This window comes from Akebia trifoliata, chromosome 15 (genome assembly GCF_017979445.1).
Source record: "Akebia trifoliata isolate Shusen 1 chromosome 15, ASM1797944v1, whole genome shotgun sequence".
NCBI classification, from domain to species: Eukaryota; Viridiplantae; Streptophyta; class Magnoliopsida; order Ranunculales; family Lardizabalaceae; genus Akebia; species Akebia trifoliata.
The window spans coordinates 28,405,417-28,426,374 of record NC_141389.1 but is presented as its reverse complement, the minus strand read 5'-3'; the positions used below and the strand labels follow the sequence as shown (position 1 = coordinate 28,426,374).

Genomic DNA, 20,958 nt, shown 5'->3' with positions numbered 1-20,958 from the left:
TTTTTTTAATTTCTTTGTCAGTTTTTTTTAATCTCTTGAAAAAGAATCTTTGGAATTTATGTTGGACGAACAAGTCAATTTTTCAGATGAGATTTAGAAGCTCATATTCATTTTTCAAACTTTTGAACGAGACATCTCAAATATATCAGAAAACTCATATGAGATTAGGACTATCAACAGATGTTTATCGGTTCGGATATAGTAATATCTGAATTCGAATTCAAAATTTTATCTGATATTATATATTATTTTGAATCAGATATTATCGAATTTAAAATGTTAATATCTTAATTCATATCCGATAAGGATTCAAATATATAAAACCATCTAAATTTAAATTCGAATCGGATTTGAATTTTCGACAATCCATAGACACCCCTATCTAAGATGACTTTGGATTCGAATTAGGAGCTGAGAACCGATAAGGATCCGAACTAATAGGATACTGAATCGGTTCCGGATCCACTTAGGCTCCACGCAGGAACCAATATCGATCTGACGTGGCCCACTTTTTCAGCACCAAATCCGAATCCTCTACTCTCTATCCACAGAGACAGACAGAGAGAGAGAGGTCGAAGCTGGGAATGGCGATTCCCCTTTTCAGGTCTTCGATTTCTCATTCTCACCGAATTTTTCTTTCTTTCTCTCGAAATTTACTAGACTTCGATTCAAATACAAAGAACAAAAGGTCAGTTTTTTGCACTCCATCAGAGCTGAGTCCAGTTCGGTAAGCTATTCCTTTCTATCTCACTTGAACTATTGATTTTCCATCGCAAATTTCTGGTGATATTTAGATTATTTTTCATAATTTTCGATATGGGTCTGCATTATTTGTTGGATTTAGAAATGGCTTCCAGTGATTTGAAACTTTAGTGAAGGAATTGGTTTATCTGAATTCTGAGTTTTTATCAAACTGAAGTAATTTCTGATGAGTACGCCAAGAAAGTTTAAATTTTTATCTTCAAAGTTGGATTGAGAAAGATTAATGGGGGCAAACATGAGTGTTTGTAGAAGAAAGCAAGAAAATTTCATAGAAACATGATCATATTGGGTACCTTATTTATTGGACTTGAATTTATCTTTCGATCTAGCGGCGACTCCTCTATTTATGTTTCTAGATTAAAAAGATTCACCTTTATAGTGTTCACTAAGGGAGTAATTGTTGCTGATCAATATTTTTGCATTGATATGAAGTGCTACAGAGGGCTTGAATTTTCCATTTCAGACCAAGTTGAAATTGATGACCAAGAGTATGCTAGTCTGAGATTCCAAAACAGCTCAAATCTTACATCCTCTACATTAGAATTGATATTAGCACACCCATTGAGAAAAAAGATTCCTTAATATCCCAAATCTTTGGGATAAGGTTTCGATGATGATGAACCTTGTAGTTCACTTTTTTGTTTTCTATGTGTGTGTGCGCGCGCGCGTGCGGGTAAGCTGGACTTGCACCCCTGACCTCAAAGTTGCTTTGCAATATGTCAACCAACTGAATTATGAATCCAAGCGCTTAAACCAATCCTGAGTACAGATGTGCTTGTAACCTTGTAGTTCACATATGGTAGCCTAGTCTTACTATCCTCTCCCCCCCCCCCCCATTTTTTCTCATTTTGTTCACATCCAACACAAAAATTTATAATTACATAATACAACCCATCACATCTTTAATTCAACTTTGGTAATAAGCAATAAAATAAAGGTGATTCCAAGTCATAAACATCTTCTCACAATACTATGGTCCATTAAAGTTAGTTGTGGGAATCTCCAAGTATCTCTCCCACTTCCTCTTATGTTCTGGAATCACACCCTCGCTCCATCTTCTTAAAACAATTCAGTGATATCTCTCTGGTGCCAAGGATGAAACTTCACTACATTGATAATAATAAAAAAAATTATAATTTATTTCACTCCTATTTTTTGTTTTGTTTATGTTCGAGAGAGAAATCTTTGCCCCTAAATGTGTGACCACCCAAGTACCCATATGATTAACTTGCTTGTTTTAATTGTGTTTTTTGTTACATGGCTTGATCGAGTTTATATATGCCAATATTTAAAGTCAAGTTGTTCATAAATTATGATGTGGAAAGTAAATATCTAGAAATATTAATTCACTCAAGTCATTCACTGATAGAAGCCAATCTTGCATTGTTTTTAAGCCTCTCTTTTTATTATTGTGGGCCTTTAGATTTCTTTAGATAATGGAGCAACCAGTTTGACATATCCTGCCATGGTCATAGGTTGGAGGTGTCTTTCTCCGTTGGAACTCACCTCATACCACACCCAAATAAGGTAGAGTGACCATTGTGAAACTCTAGTCTTCTGGATTTATGTTCGAGCAATTCGTTGTTATTTACCTCAATTTTTTCCTTTGTGTGATTGTAATAAAGTTCAATGTTTACCATGCTTGCATCAATTACTGATTTGGTGTCAAAAGCATCTCACTTGCATATCTCTTTTGGTCTTTCTTAAGATTGACAGAGGTGGAGAAGATGCTTTTTTAGTGAGTGGTTACAATGGGGGAGTTCTTGCCGTTGCTGATGGTGTTTCTGGGTAAGAAGTTTTACTATTGTTATTTATTTATTTTCCAACAAGTTTTACCATTTTTCCCGCTGAATGATAGGTGGGCTGAACAGAATGTAGACCCCTCCCTCTTCCCGAAGGAGCTGATGACTAATGCTTCTTATCTAGTTGATGAGGAGGAGGTATGTAACGTTTCACTTTCTTTTTTATCCTGACCATGAATTTTTTTATTTTGTAATTGTTTTAAAGCTTGTTACAATTAAACATTATATTATTTAAATTTTTTGATGGTTTTGAGCTCCTAATGACCCGACTTAAAGACGTTTTTTCTGATAACACGAGGCACATTTTCATCATTTGACAGGTCAATTATGATCCTCAGATCCTCTTGAAGAAAGCACATGCTGCCACCTCCTCTATAGGTTCCGCTACCGTGTACGTTTTATTTTTCTTTTTTATCTTTACTATTATAATGAGAGAAGACAGAATAGAAGTGGTTTGACACCAAAATATGAATGGCCGTATATGCCCCCATTTTTATATCTAAATTTAGTATAATCAGTCATTTTGGTATAAAAAAAACAAAGAAAATTGCAACTTACACATTGCTCAGTTTTCAAAATTGCAACAGTATCCTTTTTTTCTATGTAGTTTTCAAAACCTTCTAATCAATATCTTAAATAACAAATATGACCTTTTGATACATTTGCGTTTACACGTGCCACCTTCTAGCGAATATAAAAAAAGAAGTCCTCAAATTAATTAAAAGTACAAACACACAGAACCACCCTTACTTACCTTTCTATTCTCCTATTTGGCTGAGTAGAATTGTGGCAATGCTTGAGAAAAATGGGATCTTGAAAATCGCCAATGTTGGGGATTGTGGGTTGAGGGTTCTTCGTGAAGGTACTATTATTTAATCTGTTGTTTTTATACCTTTCTTATCTTCTGACATGGGTTTTGAAGTTCTTTCGAAAGCAATTATATAGTTTGGATACTCATTTATGTTACAGGCAAGATAATATTTTCCACGTCTCCACAAGAACATTATTTCGACTGTCCTTACCAGTTGAGTTCTCAAGTGATTGGTCAGACATACCTAGATGCCAAGGTACACATAATATTTAGCATTCTTAAATATATGCACAATGAAAATCAATCAACCATAGACATTTCTTGTCCAAATTTTTGTATGAAAATTTCACTTTTTGTGGTGCTTAGTTTATTTATTTAATAGAAAGAATAAAATGTGCCCATGGAAACAGGCATACATTTTTATTTATTTATTTGATAACGGGTATCTCTGTAGACGGACCGGGCTCATAACTGGGCTTTGCCCAGTCCATAGACCATGGTCTTGTCCAAGGACTAGTCCCCGGGCATGTGCAATGCCCACACATCACACGCACCAAATAAGTAAGGGTGCACCGTTGCGGATGGCCCCTAAGGAATTCATGCTCATACTGGACTTCGAACTCATGACCTATGGGCATTAACCACTTATCGGTTCAAAATTGCTATTGAGCCAACCCCTCCGGGTTCAAACATGCATGCATAAGAACCTATTGGATAACTTCGACCATTTGAGGTCCTCCCTCATTGTATGTTCATAAATGGGTGCAAATATAGTGATGAACTTCCCCAACCTTTATGGCTGGAAATCTCAAATCGTACCAAACCCAATGCATCACAATCAAGTCTGTTGAGTCATTTGGGCCAAACAGTGTGCACTGGTTCTCAATGTAAAGATATTATTGTGGAAAAACTGAGTCTTTACTGACCTATTCCTCCTTTGTAGATTGTTACATTCACTTCTGAGACAAATATTTCAAGTCTTTTTTATTTAGATCCCTCTTGGATACACTAAAAAAAGTTTTTTTTTTTTTTGAAAAGTAAAAGAAGTTTGTTTGGATTTATTTAAAAAAACTACTTAAAAATAAATAAAAATCTTAACTTTTTAAAAAGCAAAAGGAAACTACTTTCTAATTTCTAAACGCTACTTTCTTCCATAGCTACTTTCTACTTTCTACTTTGATTTGGAGTAGAGAGTGGAATAAAACTTACTTCGAAGTTCAATTTATTTTTACCAATATGGACTAATGATTGAAGCCGTTTTATATGGTACTACAGAAGTAGATTCTGAATTTTCATGTTTGAATTTGAAATCGGTTCCCTTTCCCTAATGACTTGTCTATTCTATCTTTTCGAAAACAGATTAGCAAAATGGAATTAATTGAGGGAGACACAATTGTTATGGGATCAGATGGACTATTTGATAATGTTTTTGATCATGAAATAGTTTCAACAGTCTCTAGATTCAATGACGTTGCCGAGGCTGGTAAGGATTTTTTTTTTTTCTTCCTCTCTTGGCCTGTGGGTTTTAAATTTTTCATTCCTTGATTTTCAATTTGACTGAGATTTGGCTTCAACCATAGCAAAGACATTAGCTACTCTAGCTAACAATCATTCGAGGGATACCAACTTCGATTCACCCTACTCAATGGAAGCCAGAAGTCAGGTATGTAATTACAAACATTTAATGTCAATTACTTTACAAAATGTTAATCTATCCAAATAATAACATATTATGTTCTTTACCGACCCTTCCATTGCAGGGATTCGATGTTCCTTTATGGAAGAAAATTCTTGGAATAAAGCTAACAGGCACGACTTGAAACCCTCGTGGAAAAAAGTTCTCATTTCTCTTCTTTCTTTGCCATTCTAAATGGGCTTTTGTTAGACAGGTGGAAAGTTGGACGATATCACCGTGATTGTTGGTCAGGTTGTAAGTTCCACAATTGATTCTTCTTGAACGACAATGCCCAAAGAACTAAAAGAAGTCACGTCGGAAGAATCCATACGGCCTTCCAGAGGATCTGTTAGGTGCCATTTCTCTCTCTATAAGATAAGAATCTTTGTTCTAATTTTTTTTTTTTTTTTCAAAAAATAAAATGAGCAAAAATGTCACTCGTGAAATCTTCGTGTAAATCTATTGATGATTGGGTATATTTTGCCTTATTTTTATTTTTTTATAATAAATTTAACCAAATATCGTCGAATGCTTACTAGACAAATGACCATAAACCATAACCCATCCTATCAACTTCACAAAATGATCCTAACCCATTTGATGATTAGACTTTCCTCTTTAATAATCGTCTTTTCGACTGCCCAAAAGAAAGCGATTTCTTTAAGTTGGTTATGAACTTATGATCATTGAGTATTATCCTCATGGGCATGCATGTTACACTTAAAGCATTTTTGGGATGCACTTTACATGTCTGCACCGTCACGTCACGACGAGGTAAGGGTCCTTTCTTATTGCCACCTATCACACTAATAGGTAGGAAAAATCCACATTTTTATAAAATCAAAATCATCTTTTCTTGGTTACCTATGTTCGAACCTCACTTAACCGAGGCTTGTCCCATGTTTGCAATTCGAAAAACGACAAACTTTTAATATGTGAAAAATTCAAATTCTATTCGATTTTTGGGTTGATTTATAAAAAAAAAGATTAAAGTCAAGGGGTAAATCATTAGTTTGAAAAATTAAGATAGTATCTCAATTATTTAGGGATATGTCATTATTTTTTACAATATTAACATTTTTTTTAAGGTGTAAATAAGTGTTTTATTCAAAAAAAAATTTAAACTTTAAATACAGGAATTATTCAGAATAATTTAATAATTGAGAAATTAAACAGGATATATAACAAATATATTTATATTTTAAAATAAAATTATAATATAAATATCGGATCAAACCAGGCTATCCGCGACCTGGTTCTCAAGCCCGAATCTGATAAATAAGTGGAACAATGCTGCCAAATCTGGACCCTTCCTGGGTTGTCGGTCCAAAGCCCAGCCCACTTGAAATAATTCATTGAAGCTCATTTTTCCAGGTTGGATGGACCGGGTCAGTAACCCAACTGACAGCACTATCCAATATTCCGAACTCCCAAAACTCAGAATCTTTTTAAAGTTGACGATAAAGAAATCGACAAATTCGTTTCAATGCGTTTCATAGTTATCATACCCCTTGACCTCTATCTTTCATGAGAGACTATAAAAGATGACTCAAATAGCCTCACCTTATCATCCAGCTAAAAATCCTGTTTTTTCTTCTAGAAATCGCCATCTTCCACGTCTAAGATAAATTCTTTTTTAACCCATTTGACATGAACTCAATCTTTTTAATGCAATTGACTTCATATTTAATCTATGGGAAATTTTATTGACATACCATGAATCTCTAAAGATAAGCCAAAATCAAGGAAAAAAAAAATTGAACTTTTATTTAAGGGCACTCGACGAACCTTGTCTTCTTTGGTGAACCAACACGTTGAAAATCGGTCATAAGCCAAAATCATCTTTTCTAATTTCTTACTCCTCTTCCTCTGATATGTCTCTTCTCTCTTCCCCATTTTTCCTTCTTCTTCTCCTCATTCGATTTAGGTCTTCCTCTCTCTATTTTTCTTTTTCTCATCCTCCTCCAATGTTCGTCTACCCCCTCTTTGTTTTTTTTCTTCTCTTCCTCCTCTCTCTCTCTCTCTCTCTCTCTCTCTCTCTCTCTCTCTCTATCTATCTATTTTTCTTCTTCTCCTCCTTCTTCTTGCTTGAGTTATCAGAATCATTGAAGGATGAGAGAGATGCCCTTTGACATGGAGTGCCCACAACATTATTTTTTTTATTTTAGAGGTTACCCTAAAAACATGAGGGCCCTTGAAATTTCCTGGTGTATCAATAAACTTTCCCTTAAATCTATTCTTATCTTTAACCTTTTATCCTAAATCATTTTTTTTTAAATAGATTTAAAGGTTAAAGGAAATGAAATCTTGAGGTTGAATACAATAGAAAGGGTTTTGGAGGTTGAAGATGAGGTTATTTATGCAAATTTCTGTTAATCTCTCGAGAAAACTGAAGTCAAGGGGTATCTAATTTTTTGCAAATCACAAGAATATCTAAAAAGTTCCATCAAAAAAGTCAAGTCACCCAAAACAGCATTTATTCTCAAAACCACTATCGTGTAATAAAGCTTCTCACGTAACTAAACAAAGCCAAAGGTTTGTTTCGTCACATAAAGTCTCTCTCTCTCTCTCTCTCTCTCAAAACATGTAGCTTTGTTGGCGCGCGTCGTCTCTCCATCGGCCACATTTAAACAAACTCTGCAATTTTAGAGAGACCACATTCATGGAACCTCAAAAACCCTAACCCTAATTTCTGTGAGCACTCATGATTTCTCAACACAGAGACAACCAACACTTCCAGCAACAAACCCTAATCTCCATTCCCGATCAAACCAGCCATGGTCCGAGAACAAGAACCAGAGATTTCGAATCGCAGAGGTCTTGTAGTCGGGAATTACTGCCACGATGTTCTGATCCGAGACGATCAAATCATTGGCGAGAACCTTGGGGGCGCGGCCTCCTTCGTATCCAACGTTCTCGATGGTCTCTCCATTAATTGTGATTACGTCTCCAAAGTCGGATTCGACTTCGCTTACTCTGTCTCTCATCCTCCTCTCTTGTGTCCTTCTTCGAGGACAACTCTTTTCCATGCTAATTTCTTCTCCGATCCAGAACGAAATGGAAATCGAGATCGTTTACTTAGGCGGATTCATAGTTGTGATCCGATCTCTCCATCTGATCTTCCTGAATCGAAATTCGATTTCGGTTTGGCTGTCGGTGTTGCAGGAGAGATTCTACCAGAAACGCTAGAACGCATGCTTGACATCTGTCGTGTTGTATTTGTTGACATACAAGCATTGATTCGGGTTTTCGATTCTGTTGATGGCAGTGTGAAACTTGTGAGTCTTAGAGAGAGTGGATTCTTTCATCTACTCCCGAGAATTGGATTTCTCAAGGCTTCGGCTGAAGAAGCTCCCTTTGTTGATGTGGAAGAGGCAAGGAAATGGTGCTTTGTTGTTGTGACGGATGGGAAAGATGGTTGTAGGGTTTACTGGAAAGATGGAGAACTGCAAATTTCTCCTTTTTCTGCAGTTCAGATTGATCCTACTGGTGCTGGGGACAGTTTTTTGGGGGGATTTGTTGCGGGGCTTACGTGGGGTTTAGCTGTGCCAGATGCAGCACTTCTTGGTAATTTCTTTGGTTCTCTAACTGTTGGCCAGATTGGAGTTCCAAAATTCAACTTGAGGTTGTTGCAGGTTTGTTGTTTGATTTCTATTTGGTTTATAGATAGATGATGAATCTCTCATGTTTAACTTGCATTTCTGTATACACAATGTATTTTGGAAACAAATCACTTTGGTATTTTTTTTGTTAAATTTTTCATCTTTTTTATTCCTACTTGGGTAAGACGGTAAGTTTAGTGAGGATGGCTTGCTACAATCTTATTAGGCATATTTTTTTTTTTTAATATCAAAGAGAACGTAAATGGGTGAAAAGATGTATCTTTAAAGACAATCCTTACAGCATACATTCTCCCAAAATTGAACTTTGTCACTCTTACCAATCGTAGAAAGGGATCTTACACTGTGGGCTTAGACCTGTAGCTCAGTTGGTTTGACAAATTGCAAAACAACTTTGAGGTTGTGGGTTCTAGTCCAGCTTACCCATAAAAATAAAAATAAAATGACCTGACCTTGTTATTGGCCCATCCACTCTATCTGCATCGATATTTTACTAGAAACGTCCTCTGGAGACTTTCACTTGCCTCTTTGAATCTCCCAATTGACTTATCCACCAGAGCCTTGGTCATGTCTACAGGGTTTCTCTCGTAGATCTCTCCACTTCTTTGGGGGTGCACACCTTCACCCATGCACAAGATGAGATTTTCCTCTCTTTACCCAAACCTTAAAGCCAAAGGTTACATCTCAAATGTCTTAAGTTGAAAATGGGAATCATCCACAGAGAAAGAGTTGTCTGCAAACTGCAGATGACTAATTGAGATTTGTCATGACGCCATCCCCATATCGCATAACCTTTTTCAATACCCCTCTCTATTGCTGTAGTTATTTGTCTACCTAAGGCCTCCACCCCAATAAGTAAAAAAGGGAACAGTCCCCTTGCTTCAAACCTTACAAGATTCTAAAGAAACCTAGTACTGAGCCATTAACCCAAATGGAAAATGAAGCCCAAGGATCACAGATATACTTCCTCGATCTAGCTTCGAAATTCATTCTCTCCAGCATATAGTCTAGGAAAGTCCAGTTCACATGGTTAAATGTATTCTCCATTTCGATTTTGCTATCTTGGCTAGTCCTCCCATAAAGTGGAAATTGGATGGAAACAGGGCATTATCCCAAGGCTCTAGCCATTGGATTTTTCTGCTTAATAGATTTGACTCTTTTCAGTTTTTTTGCATTAGTCTTAATATTATGTTCTTGTAATCTTGTTTATTGTTGCTCTTTATTCTTACAACTCAAATACTCAACATTTCTAAACGAGCCTATAACACCCCCACCAGCTCTTTTTTCTTTTCTTGTTTGTTGGATGAAAGGAAATGTGAAAGAGCTATGGTATCTGTAGCTATTCACTACTTTACAATTGATACTTCAAGAAAACTAGAAATCAAAATAGGTAAGAACAACATGAACTGTATTGAATTCAGTTCAGAGACCATAGTTGTTTTAGAGAGTTTAAATCATTTATGCCACTAACAGGATGACCAAACCAGTGTAACAATTACTTTGCCAGTTAATTGGTTTCCTTTCATATGAAGAATTTGCCTATACAAAGAAGATTAGCAGAAATACATTCTCAATGTCGTCATCTGCACTTAATATTAGTTTCAGATTACTCCAAAGCTTATAGTTCTAACAGAAATTCATTTCAAAAGTAAGTCTTGAGGAAAATAGTTCCAAAATCTTATATGTTTCCACAGAAATGCAAGTCTGTCATAAGGGAAGAAGCTAAGCAACTAAATCCAGCACAATACTATGATGTCTTATTGGTTGGAACCTCAACCTAAATAGGAAAACCCAGAAAGAAGATTGTATAGTGTTATTTCTCTCAGAAACTATTATGCTGCACAACAAACTGTTATGCTAATAAGTAGGTATCTCCTTGTCACCAATTCAATTTTTTTGTATCACTCTGGATTGGCATTACCAGTGAGGATTTTCTTTTTGTGTTCTTAGTCTATTGAAGTCGTTGAGACAAATTTTGACTATATGGTTATAAATTTATTTATTTATTTAAGGTTTCCTATGTATGGTTCTGGCCTTCTGGGCTTGCCATCGTTTGTGCCTATGTAGATAAAATTAGTTTCTTCATATAATCTAAGATATGCTAGGTAATGTCACCATATATCCGTTTTTCTTGGGCCTTGTTTCTTAAAGCCTAAAACCATCTGGAGGCTGCACTGTCACACATTTTAATGTGGTCCTCGCTATAGTATTATTAATTGGTAGGAAATGAGGTGAAATGCTTGACATGGGCAATGGATATGGCACACTAGAAAGCTGTTTGGAGAGGCAAAGGAAGTTGGCACGACACAAGGGTGTTGGTGCAATCAGAAATGAGAGTTGTGTCATGGGCATATTGTTCAGGATAAGGTTTCTCTACTTCACTAAGTCCAGAGAATGTAGAGAGTTTTTGCAAGGCAAAGAGGCTGTTGAAAGTGCTGTCTGTATAAAGAAATCAAGGGTTCTCTTATATACTAAGACAGCTGCTATTGGCACCCCAATTTCTTAAATCATTTATCACATCCCAATGAAAGATTAAAACACACTCTTCAAACATTACAAAGTTTTGGCCCAAATTATAGTCTCAACATTACAAAACCTTACAACACTCATTCAAACAATTTCAGTAGTTGTTTACAATTATGATTTGGCTCATTAAAATCCTAAACCTAAAAAATAGAAATCTAGCACAAAAAAAGCCTTTTTCTTTTGCTTCAGAAATATAATAACTATTTGTTCATACTTTTTTTTCTTTTCAGAGTGTAAAGGATGATTTGCAGAGGAGGAAGACACCATGTGGTGGTTGCTGTGAAAAAAATGATGTTGGGCCTGAATTAAGAAAGTCAGCAGGGCACGCAGAGCTTCAAGTGTCCCTTATTGGAGCAGCTAAGCTTATGACCACCTACCGCAATGAGGAAGATCAATGCAATCCTCATAATTCTCCTGGCCAAGCAGCAGCAGAGGTAACAAGCCTCCACCACTACAGTAATGGTGAGCAGAAGCTATCTCTTAATACTGTTAATGAAGAAGAAATTCAACCTACTCAAGGCCAGCAGCCATGACACAGGCATCGCCGTTTCTGCATTATTTCCCACTTCAATAATTAGTCCAGTATTGAAAGATCTGTAATGTTGGAGCTTTCAATCCGAAATACTACTACAGATGTAATCTGATGAGCCCAAGTGGCATTAAATGGGATTGAAGCAACGCAGAGCGTGATGATTGCAATAACATTTCCACATTTTCACGTGTAACGTTGTCTAATAAATGCTGATGATCGAGCCCAACATGGGTGGGTCTTGCTTAAGAACTATAAACGGTGGTAAAAATCAATAGATCAGATGATCTCAGCCATTCAATTTGACTGTACTGGTATTAGAATAAAGATGGTAGAAAGAAATTCTTGTAAAGCTTGAGAAGAATGGTTAAAATCATGTGATCTTGCTATATTTATTTTTTTGGGCTTGGGAAATGTCATAGATGGGGTTCATTCTCACTGTACATAATCTACATATTTCAATTAAACAGGTACCATTGAATCATCCATCGAAATATTCCTGATTCAATCCACAATGTAGGTGGATCTTCAAAACCCTTCAATCTTTTCTTTCCTCTCAAACTCTCTTCCCTCTCTACGCAGAATCCTTCTCTAATCTCTAGTAGTCTCCAGTGACATTAAAATTTTGATCTTTTCACACATTTCTGATGTGGAGGTGCACACATTACCATAGATGCTTTTCACTCGTGTCATATCAATGAAAAGCCTCTATGATTCCCTACACGTATCCACATCAGCAATGTATGAAATAATGTAAAATTTAATGTCATTTCAGCATTTTTTCTTTTTGAATCGTGATTTTCTAACGCCTTTTGACTTGGCATACTTAGAATTATAGATCTTTTTCATCGGGATACAAAATTGTACATCCCTAAAAATATGTGCAATTATGTATCCCAAGAAAAAATATCTATCATTTTTAACACATGTCACATCAGGGATGCCAAAAAAATCATTATTCTTTATGATATTCTAACGGCTCCTTTGACATGCACCCCAATCATAAAACCATATCATTTCTCTTGGGATACAAAAAAAAAAAAAAAAAAAAGATTCATGATTTGTGTATCCCGAGGCAAGCGATCGATGATGTGATAGGGGGCATATGTCAGAGAATCTCATTGACAATACAAATTCGCCGCACAGATTTGTTGTTTAGTGTATTACTGCCACGTGTCAAGTTAATCTTCCTAAGAGAAACGGGACGTAAAGACCAGTTCGAACCTGAGAAGCCAAAGATAGAAAGTTTGTGTAAGAGAGAGAAAAAGAGTGTGTTTGTGTGTGGTAGGGAGGATTGATGAGGCGATACGGTTTCCGTTACGCATTGAGAAGCATCGAAGACAAATGGGCATGTCGTCGAAGAATATCGCCACCACTCTGCGCGCACCTTTTGTTGTCCTCTTGGCTTTCTGCTCTTTCACTGCTTTTCTCCTCTTTAAGGTCTCTCTCTCTCTCTCTCTCTCTCTCTCTCTCTCTCTCTCTCTCTCTCTGTATATGTTATGTATTTTGTTGCTCTTCTTATATTTGTCTGTTTGTTTCATTGGGGCATTTATTCAAACAGGTTGACACCTTCGTATCTCAAATCAAAACCATCGCAGGACACAACTTAGACCCCACACCCTGGCATCTCTTCCCGCCAAAAGAATTCAACGATGGCTCCAAATACACCAGAGCTTCAAAAATCATACAATGCTCTTATCTCAAATGTCGCCGTTCATCTCCAGAACCAGACCCATCTCATCATTCTCGTAACACTCGTTCAAAATGCCCATCTTTCTTTCATTGGATCCATCGCGATCTTGATCCATGGACACAATCCCATATATCTTTATCCAATTTGATGGAAGCCCAGAAATTTGCCGCATTTCGGGTTGTGATCGTTGGGGGGAGACTCTACGCGGATTTTTATTACGATTGTGTGCAGAGTCGGGCAATGTTCACGATTTGGGGTTTATTGCAGCTTCTTCAGAGGTATCCCGGGATGGTTCCCGATGTCGACCTTATGTTTGATTGCATGGATAGGCCTGTTGTCAATAGGACGGAGTATGGGTCTTCGACGATATGGCCACCACCACCGCTTTTTCGATATTGCACCACAAATGGGCATTTCGACATCCCATTTCCTGATTGGTCTTTTTGGGGCTGGTATGGATTATAAACTCTTCTTGTAGTTTTTGATCTACTTATTTTACTTGTGAAACCTATTGTTTTAGCATTCTTCCTTTTAAAAAAAAGGTTGAAATTGGAATGTTATGCAAATAATTTGGGGTCCAATGGATTGGTTAATGAATTATAATACAATCGCAGTAACTTTTCAAAAAAAAATAATAATAAAACAATCGCAGTATCCTATCCAATAATTTGCTTAAAATGTTTAGTATATCCCCTTCGGACATAGACATTCTACAGTGGCATCAAATTTCAACGTTGAAGTATATTTTGACCTTTAAGAATGTGAAATTTTCAACTCAATATGACACTAATGGTTTTTCATGAAGGAATTCATTTTTATTTTCCTAAATTAAAAGGCATATAGGCCTAGAGTCCAAAATGACTCATCGGTATTAACTATAATCAGGGTTCAATTAGGATGTGTCAAAGCCGCATTATTTAACTTGGTTTGAGGCTGGCATTAAGACATTAACAAACATAAAGTTTCTACTTCATGAGTCAGCGGGGGTACAAGGGTGCTACATCTTATGTCCTGTATGTAATGGGTCCTACACAAAGGATGCTCTAGATCGAAATCAAACTATTGCATCCATCTGATATGGCTTCCTCTTTTGGACAGTGAAAAACTATATGGTGGATGGCCAAATAAAATTTATAGGGATTTGTGAGATTGATGAATTGATCCCATCTTGCCTGCCAAAATGAAAATTTTGGTTTGGATTGGATGATCATCCTGTATGTGTACAAAGTGTATATCTCTTACGAAAGAATCGCAACTATGATATATACACAGGGGGAAATGTCGACATGTGAGTAATATCTGTCTTGAGATTAATATCTTCTTTTAAGTTGACAGGTGCCAGCTAGCGTAGTTGGTAAAGTCTTTAGGTGATGATACCAGAGACCTGGGTTTGATTCCCGCCAGCACCGACTTACGTAACTCATTAAAAATAAGCTTACCGATAAAAAAAAGGTCTTTTAACTTGTATTGCTCATGAAAGAAGCTGAATTATATTTGTGATCAAGATATACATATGGTTCGATCAATTCTTAAACATGATTATAAACTTATGGAGTATTCATGTCTCATGCAGGCCTGAAGTAAATATAGGACCCTGGGATGAGGAATTCAGAAGTATCAAGCAAGGTTCCCAAGCTTTAAGTTGGACAGAGAAGTGGCTCCTTGCTTATTGGAAAGGAAACCCAGATGTTGATTCTCCTGTTCGTATAGAGTTACTACGTTGTAATCACTCTAGGGTGTGGGGAGCCCAGATTATGCGTCAGGTCAAGTTCTATATACAGTTCAGGAAATTTCTTTATTTGAACATGCAGTTGTAGTTGGTTTAGTTATATCACTGATGGGTTGTATCCTTTATGCCTTAGAAATATGATGTACTAACCAAAGTTCCTAACGTGTATCACAGAATTGGTTAGAAGAAGCAAGAGGTGGTTATGAGCAGTCCAAACTAGCGAACCAGTGTAAACATAGGTAAGTTACAGTTTTCTGTGTCATGTAGTATGTGTTGTGAGATGTCTACTATTCTTATTGGGCTTCAAAAGGTAAAACAGTATCAAAGGGGACCTTCTCCGAAGTGGAGTGGGCTAGGTCCAAAGGGCTGAGCCGGTCAAGCTCCCAACTGGGCCCATGCGGGGGTTTGGGGGCTGTGCGCCCCCGAGGTGATTTTTTTTTTTTTTGGGTATATATATGTTTTTCCGGGTTAGGGTTTTTTAACGTTTTTGCTTTGTGAGGTTCCTTGCGGCTGAGAGAGTTCTAGAGGACAGAGACTGTAATCTTTATCAATGATAGTGGATATTTCTCCCTTTCCTATGCGGATGTAGGCAATTTGCCGAACCATGTAAATCTTGTGTTCTTTGTGTTATCATTTCGTCTTTTTTTTTTTGCTCTTGTTACGCTTCCACACAACAGTATGTAAATAGGATATATCCAACAGCCTTACTCTAGCAACACTATTGGGACTGTTCAGTGGAAATATTACTCTTTCCCATCAATCTGGGCCCTCTAATCAATGAGCCCATCTAGGATATTTTCTTATACCAAAAAGAGTGTGAGTGTGATTGGATAATCTGGTCATCCATCCAACTCAGCTTATGTAGAATGATAGAAAACATGTGATTGGAAAGTCCACTATTTGGATGATTAGATTGGGCCCTCACGATCTCCTTGATGTCTACTGAATTGTCAATTTTTTTCCATTTTGTTCCCATTGTATCATAAGTTCAATATTATGTTCCACGAAAAAGAAAATTTCAATTTGTGTATTATTCAGTTGGTCCCTTTGTTTAACAAAGCATTCTTCTTAAAGTTGATCATTTACATCTTTTCTTCAGGTATAAAATATACGCTGAAGGTTATGCTTGGTCGGTGAGCTTGAAATATATCCTTTCATGTGGTTCTCTTTCACTAATAATATCCCCACAGTATGAAGATTTCTTCAGTCGTGCTCTTATGCCAAGACAAAACTACTGGCCCGTATCTCTTACCACAGATCTTTGTCGTTCCATAAAGTTTGCTGTTGAGTGGGGCAATAAAAATCCATCAGAGGTACTGTTCTTCATTTTCTCACCCACTCTTAGTCTTATTTTCATTTTCCTGCCTATAGTAGTGCCTTCAAGTGAATCTCTAAGAGACTTGGATTATCTTATTCCAGCTAGCATTGAATGTTGACATGCCAACATAATGATGAGCCCATTCTTAGTTGGATTTGAATTTGGTGGATTCTAGCAATCCAATCCTACAAATTAAGTATTAGCGGAAAACATCAACACATCAAGCAGTTAGAATTGCTTGATTGCATGACTTTTGGGTTATGGTCCATTAAAGAGGCCACCCATTAGTTGATAATCTAAAGTAAGTCAATGTTTCCTATTGGTCTAGGACCGAAACATTCTGGTATTTTAAACCATGCCAACACACTAATAATTACAGAAAAAGGAATGTCCTTGTCAAATAGGGCCAGCGATGATCCGAAATATACCCGATGTCCAAACCAATTCGATCCGAATAACATGAAAAATCGGACTTTCGGTTCGGATTCAGATCTACCCCAATCTGCTCTGAAAAAAATCTGAGCCGAACATACATTTTTTATTATTATTATTCTTAGTTTCATATAAATACATATGAGAAAAAACGTTTGTCTTTTTGGTTACCCTCTATATTTGTAGTTGGAAAGTAGATTTTTTAAAATATTATATGATTTTATATTTTTTATATTTTTTGAACATTGATATTTTGAAAATAAGGCATGTGTTTGAATCGGATCGGTTTGGGATTAAGGATGAAATGAAACGGATCGGATTCGGTTAACATATTCAATAATCCGTTCGGGTCGGGTGCATGTTTGTGCATGTTTGAAAATTTTCGGATCAGTATTGGAGTGGTACTGATCCGGTACCGAACCAATCCATTGCCAGCTCTTATATGTAGAAACTTTGACCCGTAAACATTGAATTTTTCTGGATTGTATCAGGTATGTATTGGAATAATGTATCAGTCTGTATCAATTGTATCGACCAATGCCAAATCGGTTTTTTCATTAGCCAAAACATTCGATCGATACGATATTTTAAACCTTTTGATCATATTATAATTTATCAACTTTCTTGCTTTGGGTTATATCACATATCTATACTATGTGACATTAACATTCAACTTATCTAAATGCACTTTTCTTTTTTTTATATTGTACTAAATTACGAAGCAAATGTAAAGGAAAGTATGTCTCTTTAAGAGATTCCATCAACTGTCTCAGGTTGTGCGTTGTGGGATAAGTGCCAACATGTTCATGTCCAAGTTTCATAACCATCAATTAAATTGATATTTTCTTTTTTGAATAGGCCGAGGCTATAGGGAAAGGGGGACAGAAATTCATGGAAGATTTGTCTATGGAGCGGGTTTATGAGTACATGTATCACCTCATCAACGAGTACTCTAAGTTACAAGACTTCAAGCCTTCACCACCTTCATCTGCTCAAGAAGTTTGTATGGAGTCTCTACTTTGCTTCACGGATCCAAAGCAAAGGCATTTCCTTGAAAGGTCAACCGCCTCCCTTTCATCGTCCCTCCCATGCACCTTCCCACCCGGTGATCGTGATGTTGTGAAGAGTTGGATACAACGGAAAAAGAAAATAATTACCGATGTACAGGAATTGGAGAAGATGTGAGCACGTATAGCATTGTACCACGATCGATCAGATGTTAGGGGTGCAAAAATTCTTCATCGCCAATTGAAATAGGGTCGCTCACCATTTTCCTTGTTTTGTTATCTTAGATTTTATAATACATCTATAGAACTAGGGCTTTTTTTGTACATTATTGCTGTAACTACTTAAACTAGAATCAAAATATGATTGGCTCGTCAATTTCGATGAGAATTGACACATGAGGGCCATTTTGGTAAAACAATTTATGACACACGAAGGATATTAAGGATTAGACTTACATGAAATTTTTGGAAGTGTGTGTTGAATTGGTAAAAAATAATATTTCATTAGACAAAACCTATATCTAAGTCCATACCCTGTTCCCCATCATCCAAATTAAGTTAAATCCAACTTGACATGCATGCATTTATGGTAATCATAGCCATTTTTCTACCACAATTTTGCACAAAGCCTAATGGATTTGGCATTTAAGAATGGGTAAATTCCCAAATAATTAACAAAAGTTTTTGGTATTTTCGAAATGTTGTTAATGTTGATAAAGTCATCACGTAATGTTGTCAATTTGATAATATTTTATCAACATTATGTGGTAGTTGTGTTAACATCAACAACATTTTGAAAATATCGAAAACTTAGGTAATTATATGAGAATTTACCTTTTAATAATCTCATTAACTCTATTTTTATTGAATAATGTGGTACTATTCAAAATATATGAAAACAACCTGACGAATAAGAATTCTTTGGATACTTTACTTTCATTCACACTAAGATATGATATTACTCTCTACATGATCCATAAAATCACATTAAGAACTAGTATAAGCACACAAAAAAATGATCTCAACAAGCTCAGATAGTAGCGCATTGTGGAGGGATGGAGTTTAAAATGAATCTTTTTTATTAGGAATTGCAACCTATGTTACTTGGGGGGTTCACTCAGTTCAAAATGGGTTCACGGTTTGTGGTTCACCACTCTCGAATGAAGCCAACTCGTAAAAGTAGTTCATGACAGATATTTAAGTCATTTATGTTACTCTAATTGAACAAGACTCAACAAAGAGTCTCTTTAATATTGATCAGATCTTGGGATTTCTAAAGTAAAGATTATCTTTAATATTGACCAATGTATGGATGTATTTCTAAGATTCATCAAAATAAAGAGGTTCATAAGGTTCATTGTTTTTTACGAACGATTTACATTGTAGACAATTGCCCCAACAAGAATTTTGAAATCTATGAAAATTTTATGAGCTATTACGATAGATAACAGTGGAAGATAAAGAAATCCACTGCCATTGCCACCACAAAATTTCTTCCACTCTTAATTGCCTCACATGGACAAAATCCTAGCTCTGCCCTACAAATCGATTTAGGTTTGTACCAATTCAAGGTTGGTTACTATAATAGCTATCCTAGTGACATGGGTTGCAACTATGCTAAGTTTTGGAGATCTAAGAGTTGTAAAACTCCTAAAATTAGGACTTTCTTTCAAACTCTCACTGACATTGTGTCCTATTGTATCTATTTTGGTCAAAGATTTGATAATCTATAGTAATGAAATCTTAGAAAAACAACAATATATGCGACAAAGAAAAAGAAAGAGAAAGAGAGACAAACGACGTGTAAGAAGAGCAAGTTGGAAACGCAAACGACTCTCTTTCTTAAAAATTCAAATAAATAAACGAATGAAAAGGTGATTTGAACGTAAGTGATACCCCCACCCCCCAACTTGGTTTTGGACTTTTGGAGAATATTTGAGATACCCTTGTGTGTCTTCAAACTGCTGACTTGGTCCTTGACCTTGGTTTACTGTGAAAGATTTCTCTATACTGTCAAAAAGACCCTTATTTTTCTCCCAAACATTAGTCATATACGAGCGCATCACCCCCTTCGATATATTTTTTTAACCAAATCTTCAAACATGTCTAATAAACTCTTGAATTTTTATACCCAAAAATCCTTCATCTTCTATTGACTTTCTAAAAATATCATCTTGCTCTTGACGTTGAAGTTTGAAGAGAATAACAAGATTTTACCTTAGAAGTTGAATTTGACTAATTTTGAAACAAAAATCATTGTTTTTTCATTAAAGATTGAAGATGACTAATTTTAGAAAGAAAAATCGAAGTTTTTTTTTTATATTAGAGATTGAAGACATTGTTATTTAAGTCATCAACTATTAAGTCTCCTAGAAAAAGACCAAGGTCAAGGAGAGTCTGCCAATAGATTGAACACACATGACATCTCAAATATGCACCAAAAGATAAGGAGAATTATGTCTAAATCACACTAAATGAAACAAAGGTGATCTAGACATACCTCTTCACATTTTAATCAATATTAGAGATAACTTTGTGTTTTCCACTTGAGGACATATGTCTTGACCTAGGTCTTCTCTGGACATAAATTCCCTTGTATTCAACCTACAAGCGAAAACTTTGATTTTGTCCCCAAAATCAGTTAACTTCAATATTATAGTGAAATTAATATATATATATATTTATCTATCTTCAATCTAAAAGCAAATAGGACTTTTGAAGAATTAAAAGGATAAATTTTTTAATAAAAAATTAAAGTTGAATAGATAAAAAATATTTTACCCTAGAAGTTAATAATTGGAGTTTTTTACTAAAGACCAAGAATGCAACTTGGCTTGGTTCAAACCAAATCGATAGTTTTGGGGTGGTTTGGAACAAGTTGCAGTTTGGCTCCAAGTTAAAAAAAATGGAACACTGACCAATTTAGTTCAATTCTCGGATCAAGTTTGTATAGAATCAAACCAAATTGAGAACCAAAATATATGCATTATAAATTATTTTAGGAGTTAAAGACATAGATTAATGACTTTTTTTTGTTGATAAATTAATGATTTA

General features: G+C 35.9%; 3 protein-coding genes across 5 annotated transcripts; all 3 read left to right on the top strand.

Moving 5' to 3' along the window:
• The first annotated feature begins 529 nt into the window (after positions 1-529).
• On the top strand, positions 530-5,526 carry PBCP (Protein phosphatase 2C family protein). 3 transcript variants are annotated; one of them, XR_015172381.1, is made up of 11 exons: positions 530-727; positions 2,238-2,289; positions 2,471-2,550; positions 2,621-2,702; positions 2,885-2,955; positions 3,347-3,426; positions 3,534-3,631; positions 4,735-4,858; positions 4,961-5,038; positions 5,136-5,184; positions 5,265-5,526. XR_015172381.1 is itself a non-coding variant. In XM_086424714.1 (11 exons), exons 1-11 carry the CDS (start codon positions 585-587, stop codon positions 5,330-5,332), a joined length of 930 nt encoding a protein of 309 aa, XP_086280840.1. In that variant the 5' UTR covers positions 531-584; the 3' UTR covers positions 5,333-5,526. The 3 variants fall into 3 exon arrangements, 2 of the variants coding, with proteins under 2 accessions (XP_086280840.1, XP_086280842.1); XM_086424714.1 differs by having other exon boundaries at positions 531-727; positions 4,956-5,038; XM_086424716.1 differs by lacking the exon at positions 2,238-2,289 and having other exon boundaries at positions 533-727; positions 4,956-5,038.
• A 2,068-nt stretch (positions 5,527-7,594) lies between these two features.
• Positions 7,595-12,114, top strand: MIK (pfkB-like carbohydrate kinase family protein). Its single transcript, XM_086424713.1, has 2 exons — positions 7,595-8,685; positions 11,427-12,114. The coding sequence occupies exons 1-2, from the start codon at positions 7,828-7,830 to the stop codon at positions 11,727-11,729; spliced, it is 1,161 nt and encodes a 386-aa protein (XP_086280839.1). The 5' UTR covers positions 7,595-7,827; the 3' UTR covers positions 11,730-12,114.
• Positions 12,115-12,851: 737 nt separating this feature from the next.
• On the top strand, positions 12,852-18,353 carry LOC147385066 (O-glucosyltransferase rumi-like protein (DUF821)). The gene is made up of 6 exons (XM_086424712.1): positions 12,852-13,165; positions 13,287-13,870; positions 14,992-15,181; positions 15,322-15,386; positions 16,247-16,460; positions 17,756-18,353. The coding sequence occupies exons 1-6, from the start codon at positions 13,070-13,072 to the stop codon at positions 18,080-18,082; spliced, it is 1,476 nt and encodes a 491-aa protein (XP_086280838.1). The 5' UTR covers positions 12,852-13,069; the 3' UTR covers positions 18,083-18,353.
• Positions 18,354-20,958: the final 2,605 nt, after the last annotated feature.

What these genes read in the sequence shown, in the direction of transcription:
- PBCP (XM_086424714.1), top strand. Translation starts at nt 585, where the DNA reads ATGGCGATTCCCCTTTTCAGGTCTTCGATTTCTCATTCTCACCGAATT. An exon ending in ATCTAGTTGATGAGGAGGAG is followed by an intron (nt 2,703 to 2,884) that starts GTATGTAACGTT and finishes ATCATTTGACAG; the next exon opens with GTCAATTATGATCCTCAGAT. An exon ending in AGACATACCTAGATGCCAAG is followed by an intron (nt 3,632 to 4,734) that starts GTACACATAATA and finishes TTTCGAAAACAG; the next exon opens with ATTAGCAAAATGGAATTAAT.
- MIK (XM_086424713.1), top strand. Translation starts at nt 7,828, where the DNA reads ATGGTCCGAGAACAAGAACCAGAGATTTCGAATCGCAGAGGTCTTGTA. An exon ending in TCAACTTGAGGTTGTTGCAG is followed by an intron (nt 8,686 to 11,426) that starts GTTTGTTGTTTG and finishes TTTTCTTTTCAG; the next exon opens with AGTGTAAAGGATGATTTGCA.
- LOC147385066 (XM_086424712.1), top strand. Translation starts at nt 13,070, where the DNA reads ATGGGCATGTCGTCGAAGAATATCGCCACCACTCTGCGCGCACCTTTT. An exon ending in CTGCTTTTCTCCTCTTTAAG is followed by an intron (nt 13,166 to 13,286) that starts GTCTCTCTCTCT and finishes TTATTCAAACAG; the next exon opens with GTTGACACCTTCGTATCTCA. An exon ending in GATTGGTCTTTTTGGGGCTG is followed by an intron (nt 13,871 to 14,991) that starts GTATGGATTATA and finishes TGTCTCATGCAG; the next exon opens with GCCTGAAGTAAATATAGGAC.